General features: G+C 44.5%; 1 protein-coding gene across 2 annotated transcripts in view; it reads right to left on the bottom strand.

Moving 5' to 3' along the window:
* Nucleotides 1-8,427: 8,427 nt before the first annotated feature.
* KIF1B (kinesin family member 1B) overlaps nucleotides 8,428-23,470 on the bottom strand; it is a 143,870-nt gene continuing 128,827 nt past the window's right edge. For both annotated transcript variants that reach the window (XM_029230761.1, XM_029230763.1), the window contains 11 exons: nucleotides 18,270-18,384; nucleotides 17,377-17,510; nucleotides 15,857-15,918; nucleotides 14,306-14,451; nucleotides 13,880-14,119; nucleotides 12,680-12,751; nucleotides 11,564-11,685; nucleotides 9,962-10,111; nucleotides 9,415-9,607; nucleotides 9,089-9,207; nucleotides 8,428-8,527 (listed from right to left, as the gene is read on the bottom strand). In XM_029230761.1, the coding sequence (XP_029086594.1) occupies nucleotides 8,485-8,527; nucleotides 9,089-9,207; nucleotides 9,415-9,607; nucleotides 9,962-10,111; nucleotides 11,564-11,685; nucleotides 12,680-12,751; nucleotides 13,880-14,119; nucleotides 14,306-14,451; nucleotides 15,857-15,918; nucleotides 17,377-17,510; nucleotides 18,270-18,384 (1,396 nt within the window). In that variant the 3' untranslated portion in view covers nucleotides 8,428-8,484. The remainder of the gene's footprint in view (nucleotides 8,528-9,088; nucleotides 9,208-9,414; nucleotides 9,608-9,961; nucleotides 10,112-11,563; nucleotides 11,686-12,679; nucleotides 12,752-13,879; nucleotides 14,120-14,305; nucleotides 14,452-15,856; nucleotides 15,919-17,376; nucleotides 17,511-18,269; nucleotides 18,385-23,470) is intronic.

Here is a 23,470-nt window from a genome sequence, read left to right on the forward strand (position 1 = left end):
ATCCTCCAGGGGCTAACAGTCTGCAGGCTCCTTGACTGCAGGGCACCGCCTCCCGTGCGTCCTGCTTCCTTCCCCGTATCAAAATAAGCTAATGCCTATGCAAGTTCCTTGGGAATTTCAAGTACTGTACGATTTAAGATACCATTATTAATATTATCTAATTTGAAACAAGAAACTCAGCTCAGGGAAGTTGACTTTCTCAGCTAATTAGTGGCAGAACTGAACTTTAACCCAAGTCGACTAGGGCCGAGCCCAGCACTCTTTCCTCATCAGATTAGCAGGCCATAATTATGCAAACTCACAGAGACATATTTTCACAGAGAAATTGGGTATATCTGTATGTTAGAGACATTTAGTTGGCTTTAAGTGGAAAGGTAAATTGAAATGAACTTTCAGTCACTAGTTTGGGAGACCAAACAGCACTTGTAATAACTTTACAGGTAGAACTTTACACAATTGCTTTCTTCAAGATAGACTTTGTACCTCTCATAACTTTCAACTTTTCTGCAACTACTTCCTTTTTCTGTTAGGCTTGGTTACAAAGAAAACCTACCATCAGATTTTGCTGCAGGAACAAATTGATTGCTCTAGTCTGAGATTTGGCAAAGGAGAAATTATGCTGAGTCAATGTGACTACACATCTGGACACACCCAAGTTACCACTGCAAAGCATCATTTTAGGCAAACATGTTTAAATATCTAATCAAACAGCCAATAATTCCTTCTTCTATTACTAATGGTACATGCTACACGGCCTTCTCATTTCTTTGTTAAAGTGCTAACAACCACGGCCTTCTCATTTCTTTGTTAAAGTGCTAACAGCCAGCAAAATATACTGCTTCCCAGCATGGTTGGAAAGCTACAGCAAACTGGCTTAAGGAGAGCAGGGCTGGGACAAAGGCAACTCTCCCCAGAGATGAATGGGGTAAAGCCAGGGCTGGCTGGGGCCAGAGCTTCATGCTGACCTTTAGTTTTTAGAAAACCCTCAAATTCTTGGCTTTTAATGCTTAAGTCAACTCACATTACTATTCATCCTCACAATTTTTTTGCCTTGCTCTAATTCCCCAAATCCCAAATCAAAGCCTGGGGAGGAATTCTACAAAACAACCCTTCTCTGCAAACCTCCCAAGGCTGAATCCTTTGTTTGACTTACATAAGAGGGTGTGTAAGTAACATACTAGTTGGGATAGATTTGAAAATCCCAGCTCTGACACTCACTTCCTGTATAATTCCTGCAACTGAACTCAAATGGCTTGTTTGCAGAGTGGGTAGGAAGAGCGATTTTGAAAAAACCCAGAGATCATATGTTCTAAAGCCAGAGTGTCCGCGTGTGATGTGCTCAGAAAAGCTAAAAATTTAAGACTGTGCAGAGACCAGAAGTTTTTCTCTTTTTTTTCGGCCACGCCACACGCGACATGCGCCATCTTAGTTCCCCGACCAGTGATTGAATCCGCGTCTCCTGCAGTAGAAGTGCGGAGTCTTGTCCACTGGACAAGAAAAATCAGATATAAAAGTAATGCATTAAATAAACATGTACTGTTCCACGGGACCTCCTGATGTTCCATACTGTCAGCTTTGCAAGAGCCATGGCGACAATGTGACCCTGGATGAGGCCCAGATGTAAGGGACAACCCGCTTTATAAGAACGAATGCAGTTCAAACAAAAAGTCCAGTGCAGTTCAGGAAGACATGGCCTAGAGTTGACCAATGAGTCTCAGGGAAAAACCAATGACCAGGAGGACCCGCGAAGGCTCCTGTCACTTAGCTCTCTGCCTGGGTGCTGCCTACAACTTGGTGTCGCCTCCTGGTACCGCAGATAAACAGCACTGCTCCCCCAGGACCCGGGGCTGAACTCCCCTCTCATGCCCCTCCAAGCCCGCCGGCCACCTCCAGGGGATCACACCAGCAAACTCTCTGTTCTGGTCTCGTCCCACCGTCAGGTTTTCCCTTCTAGTGCATTCATCCCCATCAGCAGACACACATGCTGGGCTATCGCCTTCCTTTAAAATAGAAACCTCTCCCTGAACCCTTGCCCACCCCCCCACCCCCCGTATTACTCACTCAACCTCTTCTCCCACATTCCCTGGCACCTACTCTGGGTATGCTTTCTTCCGCACCACTCGTGAAGATGCTCTACTCGCCGACGACCTCATCAGAGCAGAGGCACTCCTGATGTCTCCTCGCATGTGAAGTGAGCTCTGTTACTGGAACATTCCTGCTTCCGCCAGCCCCTCATAGAGGGCCAGGAGAGAAACGAAACTGCCTGAGTTTGGTGGGAGCCCCTGGCATGGCCAGCCTGACCACTTCTTCCCTCTCTCTGGGGACCTCGGCTGCCATCAGGGAACCTCTTGGTTCACGTGGAAGCTTACGAGAAATGCAGGGTCTCAGGCCCCACCCGAGGCCTCCTCAGCCAGAATCTGTACTTAGTATGACCCACAGGGGAAACTTACGCACATTAAAGTTCAAGATGCACTGCTCCCAGCCCTCTAGTTCTGAGGCTTGGTATTACGGAATTCATTTACCCACAGACATAAGCCACATTCTCTAATCATAGCTTTAACAGTAACGAAGGTGACATTTCGATCTTCTATCTGCCTTATTCTTTTGTTTATTAGTTGGCTCTGAAACCGGGAGAAAGTGATGGCATTCACTGGCTCCCTCAAACCTCCTAGACCTCCCTGTTGCCAAAACCTGCGGTCACTGCTCAGTTCTTATTTTAACCCGTCGGCTGCTCTTGACACGGCTATCACTTCCTCCATCTTCAAACACTTCCTTAACTTCACTGCCAAATACCACGCTCTCCTCACAGCCACTTCTCCTGGTCCCTCTGCTGTCGTCCTCTCTTCCTACTGCTCCAGGCCACAGAGCCCTTGGTTCTCACAGCTACTCGCTCCCCGGATCTCCCCACCTCTTGCTTTTATTGTCACCTTCATGGGTCAGTTCCCAAATGTGTCTCCAGCCCCCACCTCTCCCCCTGAAAGCGACTGCCTCATGGACCACACATGCAGGTGAACACGGCCACAACCTAGTCCTCTATTCAGAACCACCCCTCAGCTCTTCTAGAACCTCCAGCCTCCTTCACCCTAGGGAACCACAAGGCCGTCCTGTTTGCTCAGACACACGTCCCGGGAGTTACCATCCTCCTTTCTCGACATGTGGTCCCTCGGCGGACTCTGAGTTCTAACAGTAAAATGTGTCCTGAATCTGGCCCTTCCTCCCCGAATCTACTGCCGCTAGTCCGAGCCTCCATCCTCCCCCCGGGACGCTGTGGCAACAACTTCCTGTTTGGCCCCCTTTCCTCCACGGGTCCCCCATCTCTACACACACAGGCTGCTCTCCACCCAGCCATCTGAATGGTCTTTTAAAACACTAGTAAGATCATGGGACTTATCTTCTCAAAATCCGCCCTTGGTTCCTTGCTATTTTGGAATCTTCTGAGGACACTGCTGCCTCAGGTACCTACTTACTCCGCGTGGAGACCTCTTTGCCCAGGGATTTGCATGGCTTACCCATTCTTTCATTCAGGAGTCTACTCAAATGTCATCTCCCAAAAGAGGCCTTCCCTGACCACACAATCTAAAAAGACGCTTTCTTCCCATCCCTTCTAATCTTTTATTCAGCTTTTCTTTGCTCTGTAACATTTTAAATTTGTATAACGAGTGTCTTCCCTCATTGGAGTGGGAGGGCCCCGGGTATAGGGCCTGCTCTGTTCGCTGCTGAATCATCGGGACCCAGCGCTTGCCGGGACAGCTGGGCCCTCGGATACGCCCTGAGCAAACTGCTGCTTTCTGCCTGAATGCTGCTTCCCTTCCCTGCTTCCATTTCTCCCCCAAATACCCAGGACAGTGGTCCCTTCTCATTCTCTGCTCACAACAGGAACTTGTTAAATTGACACAGTGAAAATTTCAACCCTCCATCACCCACCCTACAACAACACTACAGAATCACTGGCAGGTATACAAACAGAGGCTTTGGGAGAAAAAAAAGGCAAATCTTCCACCTAAAATAGCCACTTCCCTAACCGGGAGGAAAGTATTTCTAAGAAACAGCATCACATTAGTTATAGAATAACTGCTGCTTTGCATTATCAGAAAGGAACGTGGAGGTCATAGCACGGTGACATCTGTCCCAGAAGAGTAATGTCTTTGCAAATCAAGAAAAATCTTTGTGTAAACACCTTTCAAAGGGTGTAGGAATAAACGCACATCAAAAGCCGCCTGATGCACTGGTTGTACCTTTATTATTTTTACCTCGTTCACTAATAGTTCCGTGATGCAAGGTTACCATACACAGTTAGATAATGTCTGCATTGCACATCTAAGGCTATACAGCAAAAGAACCAGAATTAGTACAAATACAAGAACTATATTTACATTCTGTATACTCAGGCTCTGAACATCAGATAATATTTACATAATAAAACATGAAAATGAGAATCTGAAATTAATAATGTACATTGTTGCTAAATGTGCTCAACTCCTTCCCTGGGGAGAGATCAGTTTGCAAAGTCTTGGTTCAAAAAGGCCACTTATGCTTCATGGGTTTTGTGCATGAGGATGGTGACAAGGGACTTGAAGTCTCACCGGACAAGTACTTCAGAGCCACAAAGTCTAAGATGACTCACAAGAAGGCTGATGGATTCCTCAGGTGAACTGATGCCAGAATACACAGCATGAAAAAAATTAACTTGAAGACATGAAAACAACACACGACGGCCAGGGTTTGGCAAGAGACCAACCTCAACTCGGACATTCCGTCTGAGCACAAGCCGTTTTGGCTGAATTTTTAATGTGAAATTTGTATCAACTCTAACTTCTTCCTTTAAATGACTAGAGGCTTTCCTAAGATTTTATGGGGCTCGAACACAGGTTTCATAAATGGCCTTTTGGAACACAACAGCAGCAGATCATCTCTCAGCTGATATCTCCATTTACTAAGGAAGCACAAATCAATACATTCCTGCTACACAGTCATGGTCTGGCCACACACTTGGGTGAATCGTCACTGGCCACAGTGGACAGCTGCAGTGCACACGAGTTAGAGTCCTATTTAAATACATTCAGCAAACCTTCTGAGAGCAGCAGCAAAATTAGTCTCTTTCTTTTTAAAGAGCAGGTTAACAATCACATTTTAAAAAGGGAACCAAAAGGTAAAATGAAGGACCCAAGTCAAACAAGAAATGAACAAGCCCTGATACTGTCCAGGAGAACCCTAGTGGAACCCAGACGAGGGAATGCCAAGTACCAGCAGGTGCTACACGCTAGGTCATCCTTGCTTTTCCAGATCAATGTGCAATTAATTATAGCTGTATAAATATACAAATACCTTACAAAATTAAATATCCCTGTAAATTAGACAACAAGCAGCAGACAACAAAGTCTTTGCTTTGATATATGTGCCAGGAGAAGTCATTTTACTTTAGGTACCAAAAGATCTTCCACAATGGCTTCATTGATTACTTCATCTTACAAGAGCTGAAAAATCTCACCCACAATTTGAGTAGTCGTAGTTGGGAAAAATCATTTCCCTCGACTTCCCTCACATTACCAAAACGTACTGGAATCCAAGTGCTCACCCAGCTGCCAAAAGCAGCCCTTCCCTGCGCTCGTGGCTGTGTGCGTGGGCTGGCGGACCCCGCAGAGCCCGGCCTGAGAGCTCAGTGACCCCCAGGCAGGCGCGGAGACAGGAGGCTGTGAGCACTGGTCTGGTGGAAGCTGTGAGGCCGTCTTTTGCTCTGGCGGGAGAAAGGAGGATGGGGGGGGGAGGGGAGGAGATGGCTACTCTAGCGCTCATTTCCCCTAAATTTGTATAAGTGTTCTTTCTTGCTTAATTATTATTTGCTTGTTTAAAGGTGTGCTTCAAGAAAAAAAAAAAAAAAAAAAAAAGCAAACAAACCAACCCTTAAAAGGTGGTTTCCTTAAAGGTTTGAGTTCTTTCAACTTTCCTGACACTATGGCTTCCATGAAAGCCTCATAAATAATTCCTGCCATAAATTCTCTCTCAGAGCTTCAAAGTGGGGATGGACCTGCCTGGAAAGGGAACATCAATCCTGAAACTGCTCCAACTCCAATCTGAAAACAGACCCCTTGAGAAAGGGGCACCAGTGGGGGCTGTGTACCGGGGAGCTGCAGCCAAGGCCCCCACTGCCTCACAAGGCCTTCTCACCTCGGCCTCTTCTAGTATCTGACATTCCAAAGCAAAGACTTTCCAAGCCAGTTTTGTTTAAGTTAGAATAAAAAACATCTTACTGTATCACTTGATTCTATCTCCCTCGGCTCTCCCCGGCCTCCTTTTGCCACAGACACGGGTCCTCCTATCAGACTCTGTAACAGCAGCAGCAGCCATGATTTAATTCGAAAAGTAACCTTCAAATCTCATCTTCATTTCCCTGAAACTAGATTTAATTTCAGCCCAGGAAGCTGTCTCTAAGCACGGGCAGACCCTGGATTTGAGTGGACACTGGAAGGGCACATTGTGTCCATTAGACAAGAAACCTCTAACTACTTTAAAGTCCGAAGCACCATTTAGAAAACAAGTAACATTAGAGTTAGTGACCTATGTTTTAAGGAGAGGAAGAAAGTTAAAAAATCTACCATAGAATTTTTCTTGATCATTTTTCAGGTAAGGTCATAGCCTTTGATTTCTAGTCTTTCTTTTGTTAAGCTCTCCGTGACTCCCTTTTCCTCCTCTTTGCAAAGCAATTATGATGAACGAAGCCAGGAGATGAGCCCCTCCAGGAAGGCAGAGGCAAGGGTCTGGGTGCTGGTGAGCCTGCCCAGCACCCATCCTGCTGAGCGCACGGGCCCTTCCCCTTTGCTACCTAAGAGTCAGCACCCTCGAGGCGGAGGACCCCCGGCGGAGGATCTCCACCAAGTGGCAGCAAGCAGATACCTTCCTGAACACCTGAAGGATGGATGGTCAAACAGAGGTGTGAGCGAGGGCAGTAAAGGATGGTACAGAACAGCCCAAGTCAACTGGCAAAGCAACTGAAGTAACTGGAGGCCTTCTCTCCCATGTCATTCCTGTGACACTTACTGCAGCTGAAAGAGAAAGAGCATCTTCCACAATGGCCTCTGGAAGCAGGCGATCCTGTTCTGTCACAGAAGGAGGCTACCAGCAGTGAGCTCCTCCTTCCTCCTCTGGCAGTATTTCCACGCACGACGGAGATAACCAAGGAGGAGACAAATGACCAGGCCTGGGGCCAGGGTTCAGGTGGACCCTCTTCTCTGCCCCCAGGTGTCCTTTTGCTCTTAGTGGTGGCAGGAAGTCCGTTATAATTCTGGGGTCCAGAAAGCAAAGCCTGCCATGTTCACTTATCTATGAGCATAGGGAGACAAGCATCATTGAAAGTGTTTTCAATTTGACAAGGATCACTGAAAATGACCTCTGGATTCAGAGGGAGACATCCAAGTTTACACTTAAGAGTTAGATTTCTTTGATCAAAGGGAGCTACAACAATCACAAGGTCACTACCTGGCATAATCATAATCATAATGATGACAAAGACCATCAAGTTCATCACCAGATAGTGAAACACTCCCTCCTTGCGGGATATTTGTATATGACATCAAGGCACTAATTCCAAACTGTACCACTGTCATTACTAACTCCAAGAACAGAACTGAGACTCTGAGAGAAGAGGGTCCCTCCCAGTGGAGACAAACAGCTCACAGGAGCCCTGCTGTGAGGAACTACAAGCATCCCACTGACCCCCACTGTCGCGGCCCAAGTCCCACGGTCCTTTGAAATCCATCAGCGATAGCCTTGGCTCTTTCCTTCTTAAAAGGTCAACAGTAGCCACTGTCCCAAACCTGCTGAAAAGTCTCTTCCACTAAATGAAAATTACATAACTATGTTCTAAATAAGCCCTAATTTCAGAGAATATACCTGTCCCATTTCTAAGTTCACTACACCCCTTTCCCTGAATGGAAAATGTAAGGATTAGTCATGGCAAAAAGAGACAGAAGGGGAAAAGGTTAAGTTTTTTCCTCTCAGGTTCTAAAAAAGACCAGATGTCTCTTCCTTTTGTCTCTAAGCCACCCAAGAAAAATTAAAATTATATCACAATGAAAAGAAAAAAGTATTACGTTGTCTTGAACAACAGACAGAGATATCCAAAGACAGAAGTACAGACATCAGAGGTGGTCATATGGGGACCTATCACACAAAAGGAAGCCAAAATACACCAAAAAATAATTGGGAGATTCACTGGATCCCCTCTGGGTTTTTGTTTTTTTGTTCGTTTTTCCCCCCCTTTTGTTAGGCCACATGCTTCTAACAAGATTCTCAGCACAGGAAAAAAGAAAAGAGTACAGAGCAATGGGGACGGGGGCCAGGAGCGACAGAAAAAGTGCTGGACGAGAAGGGACGAGCACTTAAGCCACAGGATCACACACAAGAATAACCATCAAGAATCACAAAGAGGAATGAGAGGTAACACTTTCTTTATCTCTCGGAAGGCGAGTGAGGGCGCTCGGCAGTCACCTAGTACTTCGGTTGGCTTGGGCATCTGCGGGAGAGTTTTGACCTGTGGGCAGAAAAGGGATCAGAGGATCAGACAGACGGCAGGACTGGAAAACTGGATCTGGGGCTCTTGCCCTCGCAGGTATTCCTCCTCTGTGCTCCCCTCCTTGCATGTCCTCCCATCCTGCACCGCAGGCCCGGGTCTCTAAGCCCCTGAACAAAGAGGCCGGCCAGTGGTCCTCCTCACTCTGGGGACCCTGGGACACAAGCCCCTCACAGGATCTGAGGCTGGATCATATGGCCGAATATTGGGAGACCGTTAAGGTTCTCACAATCTTCCCTTTACTCGGTCCCACAGACCCCAGCTGTAGACCCCTTAAGAATAAAAAGTCAAAGCAGGAGATTAACTGGGTACAAATGTGACCAGAGTCTCCTTAGCCATTCGGGACACCAGATGCCACCTTATGAGAAGCTGAGGCCTCATCGCCACCTTACAACCACACTTACACTCCTGTCCTTCCTCTATTTTAAACTTGTTTGCAACAAGACTTCCTTTTCTGTTTATGTTGACATCCCTGGAACCAAAAACCAAGGAGAGGAAGCAAACACAGGAACAACTTCTTACCGTATTGTGCCAGCAAGGAGTGGGTTAAAGGCATATAACCAGTCGTTCATGTCTTTGTCATTGAGAGCCTGCAAAAGGACCCCACGGTGCTTTGTGCATACAGCAAAGGTGTTTGGTGTCTGAAAGAGACACAGGAAGATGAGAAAGTTACTATGGATACTGAACAATGGGGACCGCCAGCCATATTCAGCGGGCACACGGCCCTTCACACTGAAGGTTCAGAGACACCAAATACAAAAGAGAGATTCCACACCACACGATGGAGTTCAGAACTCAACAGGGAAGGCTCTGCGTGGCAATGAAAAGCAAGAGAGGGCAGGACTGACCTTCACCATGGCCTGCTGGTCCTCGCTGTATTCCACCTGCGCTGTGGACAAGTTAATGATGCCACGCTCCACCGGGTCTTTGTCACTGTTATAGATGAAGACATAGGGGCGACGGACCACGACAAAATGTTTAGCCCAGTTGCTGGAAAGTGGCTCCTTGAAATGCAGATATCCTTTCTTAGAGACCACTGAGCTGAAAAGGACAGTACAAGAGAGGTTAGTTTCTCACAAAAATAAAGTGATCATGAGGCGAGGGCCATCAAAACAGACCTAGGCCAAGTCCCTAGGCTGAAAGAAACAGGCAAATGATCTACTTGGTCTAGAATCTTATCTGCTGAAGAAATGCAGCGAAAGAGCACAAAGCACCACCACCACATGCTGTGCCGGGTGGCGGTGATACACCTGGAGTGGAAACCCAACCAGCACTCTTTCACCCTGATTCCATTTGCATTAGACTGTAATGCAGACCTCATGTAGAAGAGCTGAAAGTAAATTCCTGCTAATTTGTCTTTTAATACCTGGCATCCCTGTTCAATATAGTACTCACCCTGGTCTAATTTCTTCAATATCTGGAACAAGATTGAGAAATTCATTTTTTCCTGCTCGGGCCAAATAGGGCGTTTCCACAGTTGGGACTATCTGAAACTGTTCAAATTCTGGGCAGGGACTAGAGGCCCGGGAATTGGCTTCTGGGGTCCTTGAAAAGAGAGAGGTTAGGAAGAAAGGGGTAACAGGTGCTTCAGTAAGGTCAATACACAACCGTCTCACCAGGAGGAACAATGCCTATCCCCGAACACCAGGAACCTTGCAAACATCAGTTCCAGAGAGCTTGGCTAAGAAGACAAAGCTGGTGTCTGAAACGTAATCCCAAATTCACCTGGTGTCATCCTTCGGCAGTTACAAAGGAAACTCATCACTGATGACCACCAAGTCACTCAGTCTCTCTTCCTACCCTGACGCCCTCTCAACAGAAGGGTACTGAATATGAACTCCATTCCTTTATATGTTTCTATTTAGTCTCAAGGCCATACCTAGGGCACCACCTAGGGCAGTGGTTCTCAAAGTGAGGTCCCTGATCAGCAGCATCAACTTCATCTGAAAACTTGTTGGAAATTCAAATTCTCAGGCTCCAACTCAGACATACAGAATTAGAAACTCTGAATGGGGTTCAGCCACCTGGGCTTTAACAAGCCTCCTAGGTGATGCTGATGCCACTGAAGTCTGAGGACCACTGCCTGAGGGGCTGGCAGAGCGAGCAAACACATGGGAAGAACCCGGGCCCCTGAACGGCTGTCTGGAGCAGAGCTGCTCCACCAACCAGGACCAGCTCTGAACCGATGTGAGAGAGATAATCCCCCACGCTCTGTATTGTTATCTTTGTAGAGCAGCTTAGTCTAATTAATTGCATTTCACCAATTCCAAAAAGCCCATTTTTCTCAAACTTCACCATTTCTCGAATTGGGATGCATCTTGTAATTGATGGCATGTCACATTTTAGTTGGCATTGCTTTTTCTTTTAGTGGCATATAAAAATAATGTCTTAGAGTTGATGGCATCCCAGATTCAATTAAATTACCTGGTTGTGTTATTTTCTCCAGCCCACTGCCTCAGTGTTGATACAGGAAGATAGACAGCTGGATGATAACCAGGTGGGTTGTGACAGGTGAGCATAATGAATGGAGACAGGGCAAAGGAGACTGATGGCGCACTGCACAGCAGTGATTCTAATGATGAATTCATGGAATCATTCATGGACTTCATCTCTATTCTTCTTACCTATATGCTTTCTTGTGTCATTAAAATATTTTTTCCAAAGTAGTTTCAAAATATTTTTCCCAGGATGGGGCTTCCTGTGTCTGATCTGACTGGGGAGACAATCAGGGGTGTGAATACAAGAACAAATCACGCAAAAGGGGACGAAGAAGAGGAGTCAGTGACTTGATGCAGAAAGTTAGTAAAACGTATGACGTTAAGAGACGTCAGCAGCATCTTCCCAGTCACTGTGACATCCAGAAAAGGCTCCCACATGTTTCCCAAGGCTGCCTAGGGGGACGGTGCTGCCCTCGGTTGAGAACCACTGAGCTAGCGGAAGGTTGGCATTTCCCTTGGCTCTTACATTAGCTTTTGTCAGTGAAATCTGGGTACTTACTTCTGATCCAAAGAGTTGCCCCTAGCATCTATCAAAGAGGGGCAGGTGGAGGAGGGAGTGAGGGTAGCACTGCTAAAACTGGACACAGAGGGATCCCGTCCGACTGGAGAGATATCAGACAACTGGAAGAAAACAGAACACAGCAAGTGAGATTCAGATGAACAAAACCACCTCTGCAGTAAGAAGCTTTGACAGCCAGTGACCTCATGTTCATAAATCCTCTTCTGTTTCAGGTCATTCAAGAAAACAATCCTTATGAATATTTTATGGCCAAAGTGTCAGAATAGGAATCAAGACATTTATAAAAGAGGCAAGGCTAGCTTTTTATATTTATAAAATATGTTTATATTTTATATTGCTACAGCTTCCTGCATTAACTAAATGACCCTATCTATATGTGCTGAGAACTAAGAACAACAGGCACTGTTCTAAGAATATGGCAGAGGCCCTGCCCTCCTGGAGCTTACACTTTAAGTGGAGAAGGCAGATAATAAACCAATCAACAAACACTTTAAGAAGTGTCAGGCAGGGATCAGTGCTACAGCAAAAAGTAAAGCAGAGAAGCAGGTTAAAAGGTTTCGGAGAGCTGCTGGCCTTACATAGGGTGGTTAAGGAAATCCGCTCCAAGGAGGCAACATCTGAGCAGAAAAATGAAATAAAGAACTGAATCATGGGACTATCTGGAAGGTTATACTGGGAAAATTCACAGCCACCTTGAGGAGTGTCTAGGGAATAGCAAAAAAGGTGAAGATGACCAGAACAGAGTGAATGATGCAGAAATTCTTTAAAGTGTTCACCTCACTCTTTGTTGAAGGCAACAAAATTTCATGCCACCAAGAACCTCAGGACTTCTTGTGCCTTGCCATATAATAATATATCACCCCCTGCAGAATACTCTTCTCCAAGGGATTCAGGGAAAAGCCCAAATGTTTCCCATCTCATAATTACTCTAAGAGACACAGAAGAATACTTTTATCTTCAGAAGTCAGTGTTCTGACTGAAAAATTAAATAAACGAAAGAGCAGATATGTCATACATCCTCACATGTAATGCTCTGCCCATCTCAAGCCACCTAAAAGCAGCAAAGCCTGAGGACAGGAAATGAGAGCTGCTCACCTTGCAGCCACTGATGCTGCCGTGCACCTGGCTGAATTCTCGGTTGAAAGTGTGGGTGAGAAGTTGCAGGCACTAGGGAAGAGAGAGGGAAGAGTAAGTTTCAATGGTTAAACAAAGCCCGGGATTAAAGCAAGAAGGGAAAATAACATGCCTACGACTCACAGTGGAGCTCAGGTGCTGCTCAAATAGCTCTAGAAATTAACTGAGTACATAGCAAGAGAAGCCTGGTACATGCCTAACAAAGACGATAAAATGAGCGGATAAAAAGCCATTCTCATGACTACAAGTGAATTACCGTAAACACCATAGTTTAAAGCGTTTAAGAATGCGACAGCATCCCTTTCATTCTCCATTTGCCCTGGTACTAAAAGGCATGGAGGTTTCTGGATGGACATACATTCCCAAATCAACTAGACGACCATTCGATTATTGAAAAGAACACAAAATCCCTCTTATTTCTATATTCCATTGTCAGCCAGTTGCCCAGACCCACATGCCTGGTGGTCACCCTCAACAACCTCTCTGCCCTCTCCTGCTGTTATCCAGGCAACAAGGAATGCGGATTCTACCTTCCAAACGTCTCTCCCGTGATTCCTCTTCATCCCACCCACCCCCGCCATAGTTAAAAACTTTACCGTTTCTCATCTGGATTACTGAAATAAAGAATTCTTTCTGCCTCTAGCCTGTCTCTTCACCACAAGTCCATCCTCTTTACTGCTGCCAGAGAAATCTTTCTAAAACAAATAGCTGTTTGAAACATTTCCAAGTCACTCCCGGGATATTCTGGACGCTTTAGTCCAGCACACAGACTCCTCGTGATCTGGCCCTGCCCTATCTCTCCAACTCCATCTCCTGTCCCTCTCCTGCACGGATTCCCTCACACTGATTGTGCAGGACGCCGCTGGCTCTCTCCTGCGCATCCTTCCAAGGTCAGTCCACGAGTGCCCTCCTGGGCAGGCCTCTCCTCCGGCTCCCACAGCATTCTCGACCAAACCTCTATTGTAAGCTTGTCACCCCCTCGCCTGGTGTCAACTTATTAAGGGTAGAAGTTAAGTCTCATTTACTTCTATATTCACAGTGTGAGCACAGGCCTTGAACAGAGGCCCTCAAAGAAAGATGAAACTGCAAGTGAAAAAAACAGAAACACCAGCTCACAGAGCCTCACGGGGGAAAATGCTCAGCAGAGGCAGGGAGCCACACCTTGGTAGCCAGCTCTTTCTCTCGATCCACCAGGCTTTCAATGTCTGTGGAGTCGTAGCCACTGCTCTCACTGGGTGTGATGGCACTTTCAAAGGTGGTGGTTGAGATCTGAGAGGAGATGCTGGTGGAGGTGCTGAGGGTCCCACTGCTGAGGCTGGGGGACAACGAGTCGCTCAGGGATCTGGGGATGCTGTCACCAAGTCTCTCACGGAGCAGCAGGAAGTGGCGGGTTTTCTCCACCTAAGAAGATCAACACTACAGCCTCAGCAAACACAAAGCTCATCAAGATCTTAATAAGCAAAATATTATGCCTCCATCATGATCGAAAACTGCAAAGCCAGGATCATAGATAGGAGGTGAGTGTAAGACTGATGCTGCGGGAATCTTGCCCGAGAGTTCACCTGTGCACCCCGTGCCCCGGCGTACCTCGTGCAGGAGCTCCAGCTTCTCCAAGTCCCACTGGTGCTCAAGGATGAGGCTGTCTCCACGAGGCCGCCAGCCTGCTAAGTTCTCTTCTCCCCGCACATATGCCACTGATGTATCCACGATTTTCCTTCTCCTCCTCTGCATGCCTGAGATAACAGGAAACAACTCTTTTTTCCAGAAAAACATCCAATTCCAATTTTAGCTCAAAATGACTTCATAATTCACATTATGTGGCACACTGAGACAGTTTAGTCTCAAGATACATGGGATTTTGATTATTAATAAAAATGTATCCCTTTTGCCCCAAAGCAACTCTCTAAACTTCTTTTAAAAACTGAGTTTTATATTCTTTAATAATTATGAAGCTAGTAATGCCTCTTGAGAAAATGCTAGTTTTTTTTGTTGTTGTTGTTGTGGGTTTTTTTGCGGTACATGGGCCTCTCACTGCTGTGGCCTCTCCCGTTGCAGAGCACAGGCTCCGGACGCGCAGGCTCAGCGGCCATGGCTCATGGGCCCAGCCGCTCCGCGGCATGTGGGATCTTCCCAGACCGGGGCGCGAACCCGCGTCCCCTGCATCAGCAGGCGGACCCTCAACCGCTGTGCCACCAGGGAAGCCCCAATGCTAGTTATTATGTTAAGTGAAAATACAGAGATTAAATAGCCTGTACGCTATCGTTCTAAATATATAAAAATACATTCATGGGGAAAAAGTGGGAAAGATGTGAGCTACCTCACATTTGGTAGCTCAGTTAAGATGGTAGATGACAGACTGGTTTAGCCTCCATTATTTCCCAATAATTTTTAAAAATATTACGCTGGTTTCACATACAAGAGACACGAATTTATGTTAATTAAAAAATTTCTGAAGGAACTATCTAGACACTATAATTAGCTGCTATTGGGACTTGGATTCATACTCAAAGTCGTCTTTTTTTATCTCAATCTTACCTGTGGGCCTTGGCCTCTTTTCCACATATGTTCTCTAAACCGACTCAAATTTACATTAATTGCTTTTAAAAACCCTGACTTGTGTCCACGTTCCAGTTTACAAACATGGAAACATAGACTGCTGTTGAAGGCCACCAAACTGGAGGAACAACAGCAGTTCAAGGAGACATTAAAAAGGACACAGAACAAGTTCAACTTGATAATTTGTCTTTCTAGAGCATAGGAAGTTCAAATTCTAGGTTGACAGCACCTGTAAAGTTATACTGTCAAGTTATCTTTGGGGTTAAGGTTGAGAGGGAAATGGTTCTGAAGTTTTCCAAGCCAAATTCACTGTAACACGCTTGAATTTGTTATAGTATTCCACAGCCCAGCAACAATTTGTCCCATACAGCTTTTATAACTGTATTGCATGTCATAAACCAAACAGTGCTGCAACTCAGAAAAAGGAAACTCCCACCACCACCACCACCAAAGTGGCTTGTAAAATATAACTGGCTTCTCAAAAATGTATATCTATCCTACAGGGGTGGGGTAGATTTTTGATATAATGTACTCCAGTCAAATGCAAAGGTAACTATCACTTTCCTGATCCACAGAGCTTACCTGGACTACCTGTGTCTGCCATCTTGCATAAACTGAGTTCGTAAATTCCAGTGACTCGATTTCTATTTGAATTAAAACAAATAAACAACTGCTTAATTTCATATAGCACAAAACCAGGAAAATCTCAATTCTCTCTGCTTAAAACACTGTCTCCTCCACTGGGTCTGCAATCCACCCTCAAATATAATTACAGACATTTCTTATCAGTCACTGTTCTTTTCCTGTTCTGAGCTTAAGAATAAAACTGAATGATAGACCCAGCAATCCCACTACTGGGCATATACCCTGAGAAAACCATAATTCAAAAAGAGTCAGGTACCAAAACGTTCATTGCCACTCTATTTACAATAGCCCAGAGATGGAAACAACCTAAGTGTGCATCATCGGATGAATGGATAAAGAAGATGTGGCACATATATACAATGGAATATTACTCAGCCATAAAAAGAAACGAAATTGAGCTATTTGTAATGAGGTGGATAGACCTAGAGTCTGTCATACAGAGTGAAGTAAGCCAGAAAGAGAGAGACAAATACCGTACGCTAACACATATATATGGAATTTAAGAAAAAAAAAATGTCATGAAGAACCTAGGGGTAAGACAGGAATAAAGACACAGACCTACTAGAGAATGGGCTTGAGGATATGGGGAGGGGGAAGGGTAAGCTGTGACAAAGCGAGAGAGAGGCATGGACATATATACGCTACCAAACGTAAGGTAGATAGCTAGTGGGAAGCAGCCGCATAGCACAGGGAGATCAGATCGGTGCTTTGTGATCGCCTGGAGGGGTGGGATAGTGAGGGTGGGAGGGAGGGAGGCGCAAGAGGGAAGAGATATGGGAACATATGTATATATATAACTGATTCATTATGTTGTAAAGCAGAAACTAACACACCATTGTAAAGCTATTATACTCCAATAAAGATGTAAAAAAAAAAAAAGAAATTAGGAGTCACATATAAAAAAATAAACTGAATGATAAACTAGAAGATTTATAATAGAAATGTGAAGATTAAAATTTTGCCTTCTCTTACCACAAGAAAGAAAAGATGAGGGGGGAAAGGTCTGACTAGAATGAAATGATAAACATCAGTTTCTGGGGGGTGTGGTTAAGAAGGGGACTGACTCTTCGACTGTTTTAGTGATACTTAATTTTTAAGCCGGGTAGTGATGCACAGGTAGTCACTGTGTTATTCTTCATGTACATTCATGTATCTCAAACATGAATAAATCTTAAAAAGGATAAAATCCCAATGGTATGGTAAGCTGTTAGAAATAATAATAATGACATTTAAAAAGAACATTTAGTCCCTACAAAATTTTTTGAGAAGTGTTCACAATGGAACATTCCTTCCTTCCCTCATTAACTCATCTATTTATCAATATTTTATTAAATGCCAACATTCAAGTCACTGCACTCCGGTTTATAGGTTGTGAACTAACCCTGAAAACAGCAGCTAGAAGACTGCTGATTCTGTACAGGGTACAACTAGAAGCTAAACTTGTCTCAAAAACTTACGAGTCTGGTGACTTTGAATAGCCGCTGCCAAAGAGGCTGCGCAGTGAGCGTGGCGGCGAGATCTTGGCATCCCGGGAATAGAAGACCATGCACACATCCTTGGTGATGACAGCTGGCTGGATACAATGATCCAGCTGAAAGCAAACAGGAGTGGGCTCCGATTAAACACAGACAGAGCATCTGTGACCACAGTCTGGGCACTACTGTATTGGGAAAGCTGCTCCCAGATGTGGGGGGTGGAGGATTTCAGCTCTACCGATGATTTCAACAGCAAATCAGAAGATAATACGTGCAAGGTCAGGTGGTGTTGCTTGCAGATGCATTTATTTTTTTCAAAGTTTTTTTTCTGTAATAACGGCTAATATTTATTACTTGTTATATGCCAAGCACTGTTTGTTCTAAATCCTTTTCTGTGACCTCTCAACAACTTTCTGAGATAAATGCTATTATTATTACCCCTGTTTAAAAGACAAGGAAATTGAGGCACAGAGAGATGAAGTCACTTGTCCAAGGACATGAAGGCAGTAAGTGGCGGCACAGGGACTTGAACTCAGATAGGCTAGTTCCAGGGTCTGCGCTGTTAACCACTACTAGGCTCTGCCCACAACTACAAAGACAAGAGGTGGTATTCTTAAAATCATACATTCTTTGAAGAATGGGAATTGGGCTGCTAAAGCTGTAATAAAAGTTATGTGACTTTCTGATTAACCAGAGACCAGGAACAGAAGTTAATATAACCAGAACAGTTAGCAAAGTATAATAAAATAACTCCACGACGTGCAGGGGGAAAGGAAGACAAAATCAGTCAAATCTTTCCTCCCCATTTCCTGTTGTAACTTTCCCACTGTTCAGGGCTGGCTGTTCACGGCAACTCAAGTTGTGGGTCTTCTCACCTCCAGGTAGGCCGACAAGGTCATGTAGATCTTTTCCCCATAGGGTGTCACTCGGTTCAGAAGGAGGGAGTTATGGAGGGAGCTATCCCACACGGCCTCGAAACGATAGAAGGTCCTAAAGTCAAAAAGGCAAGAAAGAGGGAGTCATCCAGAAGAAGTTGAAGTCACCTTAGTCCAGCCACTGCCATTGTCAGTAATGCTGCAATATCCCACACCGACCAGCATTTCCAACTTACCAAAGTCTAACGACAGAGCAGAACCTGTGCCTCCGAGGAGGGAAAGGCAGGCGCCCGTGCTCTTGCCCCCCACCCATCATCAAGGAACACTTAAGCTATGCTTTTTGTTGTTTGTTTTTTTGACAAGCCTGCTTCTCCTCTGCCTATAAACATAAAAATCGTGAGATCAATTGAAGGGATTAAGATGAAAAGGAGAAATGAGTATCAACAGAAACTAAAACAGGAAAGAAAGACTAAGTAAGCTCCTCTGTCAGTCAGTGATGAGGGCCGGAAGCAAAGATTCAGTCATTTGGAAGCTGCAGTCTTTGTATCTCGATCCCATTCTGCTGAGCCTCAGAAATGTCACAAACACATCTGGGAGGGTTCATGAAAGAAACAGTATAGAGAGATTTGTTTTAAACAGAGGAATAAGAGGTTATTCTTAGCTGACATTTCAGCAAAAGAGAATGATTTTTTACACCAGAGCTAGCCAACTACTACTTATCAGTTTTCCAAAAAATTCACGTAAGAATCTTACATTCAAATAACTAGAAGCTTGATTATTTAATAAACACCCATAAACTGGTTTTTAAAGTTGCTTTAATATCTCTCTTCCCTCTTACTAGTAAAACACCATAGACCCTACTTGGCATTAAACCTTCCAGTTCAGCAAGTCTCACCTGAAGCACTGTCCTGAGTTCAACAGCAGTGTCACAGATCAACTCCCAACTCGACCCCCCGTGTCCCTCCCTCAGACCCCCGTTAGGACTGTTGGGGAAGACACTTCGTCCACCCCTTCAGAGTGAGCTTCCCATCACCACTAGCTCTCTGCACGTGTAATACACCCCACCCATTTCATCTAGAGTTCTGCACACCTTCTCCCCTGCCCAGTACGTTCCTCCTCACTCCTTCCCAAATGGTAACCTCACTGCAGCTGTCTTTTCTAGGCGTCCCATGACAAATAGCTGGCATACCTTCTCTTTAAACACATCTCCATGCTTCTTTCTCCAGAAATAAACAGAGAAAACAATACTTAAATGAACTCCGTAACCACACCTCATCCTCTGAGTGCCAGTGTCTGAAGCCTGATTGTTTCATCTTGTAGCTACTTCTAGATCTAAGTCTTCTTGAAGTACAGTTGACCCTTGAACAACAGGGTAAGTTAGGGGGCTGACCCTCCATGCAGTTAAAAATCTGTGTATAACTTACAGTCGGCCCTCGGTACCCGAGGTTTTGCCTCCACCGATTCAGCCAACTGCGGATCACGTAGTATTGTGGTACTTACTACCGAAAACAATCCACACGCAAGCGGACCCGCGCAGTTCAAACCCGTGTTGTCCAAGGGCCTTCGGCTGTACGTGATACTCTCTCAAACATCTAGCTTTTGAGGCAGTGTGTATGGGTCAAGTAAATTCTCTACAAATACACCAAAGGAATACAGAGACAACTAACAGGACAAAGATGGACAAAGCAACCAAGAGAACCAAACAGCAACCACAACAAAGGCTGACAGAAGCCCTTCCCCAGCTCCTGGGCTCACTGGGCTCAGCAGAGAACCCTTTATGCATCCACAAAGCTCTGTTTCGATCACATCTAAATTGTAATTTGGTTTAAGACAAATTCTAATATTGGGTGGTGAAATCCATTACTTCAGCAGAAGCCACTTGAGGGTCCTGTCCCTGAGACTGCTCTTCTACTGTGTCCCAGGGTCTGCCGAAGTGCCTGGAATGGGGCCTGCCTGTCGCACTGCAGGTCTGGACACCCCGTGCAGAGTGAAGTGAGGCCCCTCCTCAGGGCGAGGGCCCTGGAGACACTTGACAGCAACAAGCACTTCACTGACGCCTGGAACCCGCCACTCATCAAGCTCCGCACCAGAACCTAAGCATCTCCTGCTGCCAGTAATCAGGGTTCAAGGTTCCCTTTCCACTGAGGCAGATGTTTTGAATTTGTGTGAGAAAGCCTCTTCACATTTCTGTTTTCTGGTTTTCACTTAACCTAAAGAGGAAATTTCACTGGCAGAAACTTGGCTAACATAGAAAAATTCTGACATCACTAAAATCTCCCTGTATTGGGATGGAGGGAAAAAGGTGGGGTTTTTTTTTGTTGTTTTGTTTGGTGCCTGGGAGTTACTGCAGCACATTCTTTTGAAATACTCACCAAGGGTGGCAACTCTTGAGAGGTGGTCATAAGAAATACAACCAAGGCTGAAGAGAAATGTCAATGAAATCAAGCTAGCAAGAGAATTTGGAGTTAGAAACAGGGCTGAGTCCTGAGACATGCTGTCCTGTATGGCGCTAAGGTGGTCAGGAAAGAATCCCAAATGGATTTCTCAAGATGTTCCGGACAACGGCAGCGTGTATGTATATGTATGTGTGTGTCTGTACGTGTGTGTGTGTGTATGTGTTGTGTGCGTGTGTATGTGCATCTTTAAAAAAACATTTAGGCTAAATTGTCATGTATCACTTCCTTCAGTTTTCTTCCCTAAATGAGACGAAGAGAGAGATGGGGGAAAATTTCCTTTACTACTGAACCAGGAACTTTTTCTTTTCCAAAAGCAGAAAATAAATAGATGAGACAAGCAGTCCTGACAGGAGAAAGAGAAATGTTTAAAAATAAAAAAAAAATTTCTCACAGACTCAGCTACTCAATTAACTAAATTGGTCTCTACTACTACACAGGACAAAACAAAGAAAAAAGTGAACAATTATGCAAGCCTGAGATTCCTTATGAAATGAGGGGAGTAACATTCTCCTTTGTAATGTGGAAGAGAAAAACTTGAAGGGGCATAGAATAAAATGGGCAAGTTTACTAAATGGAATGAGAAAATAATTAAGAACTCTACAAATTACTTAAGAGCCTACATGTGAAACTATACATGCATCAGAAAAACCCAGGGCACAAGGGTGCAGAATAAGGTCTTGCTCTATCCTAGGTGGGCACAAGTTTACATGGCGGAAAACTATTAAATTAAAATAGCAGTCAAAGCTACATAAGACATAAAGCATTCTGATAAACTAGAATCTTTATGTGCAAAAAAAAGCAAACAGAAAATACCTAGGAATATCCTTATCAAGAAAGAGCCTGTAAAAACACAGAAAAAGCTTTTGTTAGTGCAGCAAAAGAAAAAAAAGGAAAAAAGAGAGGGAGAGAGAGAGAGGAGAGAGAAAAAAATATATATAAAAACACAAGTTTGCTGATAAGCAAAAGTGAATTCAAGTGGACAAACAATTAACAGAGAATTCCATGGGACACAATTTGATAAAGGGCTTACAATGACATGGGTCCCTCTCCTGAGACGTTCAGTTAAGGAAATGCTGGGCACAGAAGGGAGAGTGGAGACCACCTCTATTAACATCCCTTTAGGAGGTGACTTACTATTGGAAATGGTAGGAAGTTGCTGTGCAGTTAAGGGAAAACCAAGTCAGTAGGTAACAGAAACGCAGGGCTGGGAAGAAAAGGAGTAATGGCCCTTGTCAGCTGCGCTGACAATATATATATATATTGATATATATATCAGTATATCACAAGAGCCCTCTAATTACGTATGTAATACACCCAACTGGAGTTCTGTAAGTTCAACTTTAAACATTAAACCTTAGGCAAAAAGAACAAAAGCTCTCTTAACCAAACTCCATTTAGCCACTTACCAAATGAACTTATGCTCTCCACATCCCTACAATGTATAGACTGATGTCCATTTCTCACTGAACATTATTCTAAAATAAAGAGGTAGCTCATCGCCCAGAAAATTTGCTCCAAAGAGCTGAGTTTCATGCTTCTCAAGTGTCAGTACTACAAACCTGTTTATGTGGTTGTATTTGTTATTATAATTATCTAATTTAATTAAATATTAGATAAATCACTGAAACATGAGGGCAAAAAGAATTTTTGCTTAGTGTGAAACAAAACTAAGTGTGGAAACTTAGTGTGAAAAATAAATTGAACATTTAAAAAAAACTTGATAATGGTGAATTGTTTAAAAAACAGCTGTTAAGTTTGGGTGAGATCAATGTAAAAGAAAGAGGGAAATAAAATTTTGATGATATATGATAAGAAGTTTAAAGGATTTTGCACTTAGATTTTGTTCATAGGTTTCTAGTTCCACCAAATTGAAAAACATAGGTGATGAATTATGGGTGTGGCTTTGCAAGAAAGACAGTCAGAAGTCCAATAAATGAGCCTACAATTAAAGAAAAGGCCTTGGCCCTATAGCAAGAGCTTGACAAATTAATGTACATTTATATACTTTAAGTTAAAACAAGTGTTTAAAGTCTGTATCTTCTTTTTAAAATTTTTATTTATTTATATTTTGGCTGTGTTAGGTCTTCGCTGCTGTGCGTGGGCTTTCTCTAGTTGCGGCAAGCAGGGGCTACTCTTCCTTGCAGTGCACGGACTTCTCATTGCGGTGGCTTCTCTTGTTGCGGAGCACGGGCTCTAGGCGCACGGGCTTCAGTAGTTGCGCAGGCTCAGTAGTTGTGGCGCATGGGCTTAGTTGCTCCGCGGCATGAGGGATCTTCCTGGACCAGGGCTCGAACCCGTGTCCCCTGCATTGGCAGGTGGATTCTTAACCACTGCGCCACCAGGGAAATTCCTCTTTTTATTACTCTTGACTTTAGCAATTTTTTTTTTAACTTTTTTTTTTTTTTAACCTTTTCGGCTGTGTTGGGTCTTTGTTGCTGCATGCGGGCTTTCTCTAGGTGCAGCGAGCAGCGGTTACTCTTCATTGCAGTGCATGGGCTTCTCACTGTGGTGGCTTCTCTTGTTGTGGAGCACGGGCTCTAGGCACGTAGGCTTCAGCAGTTACAGCACACGGGCTCAGTAGTTGTGGCACGCGGGCTGTAGGCAACCTGTGTCCCTTGCGTTGGCAAGTAGATTCTTAACTGCTGCGCCACCAGGGAAGTCCCAGCAACTTTTTTGATTAACTCTAAGCTTCTACTGGGAAAGATAAACTGCTTCTAACAAAGCCAAATTCATCTTCTACAGCAT

This window comes from Monodon monoceros, unplaced genomic scaffold (assembly GCF_005190385.1).
Source record: "Monodon monoceros isolate NGI ecotype Baffin Bay Population unplaced genomic scaffold, NGI_Narwhal_1 Super_Scaffold_18, whole genome shotgun sequence".
NCBI classification, from domain to species: domain Eukaryota; kingdom Metazoa; phylum Chordata; class Mammalia; order Artiodactyla; family Monodontidae; genus Monodon; species Monodon monoceros.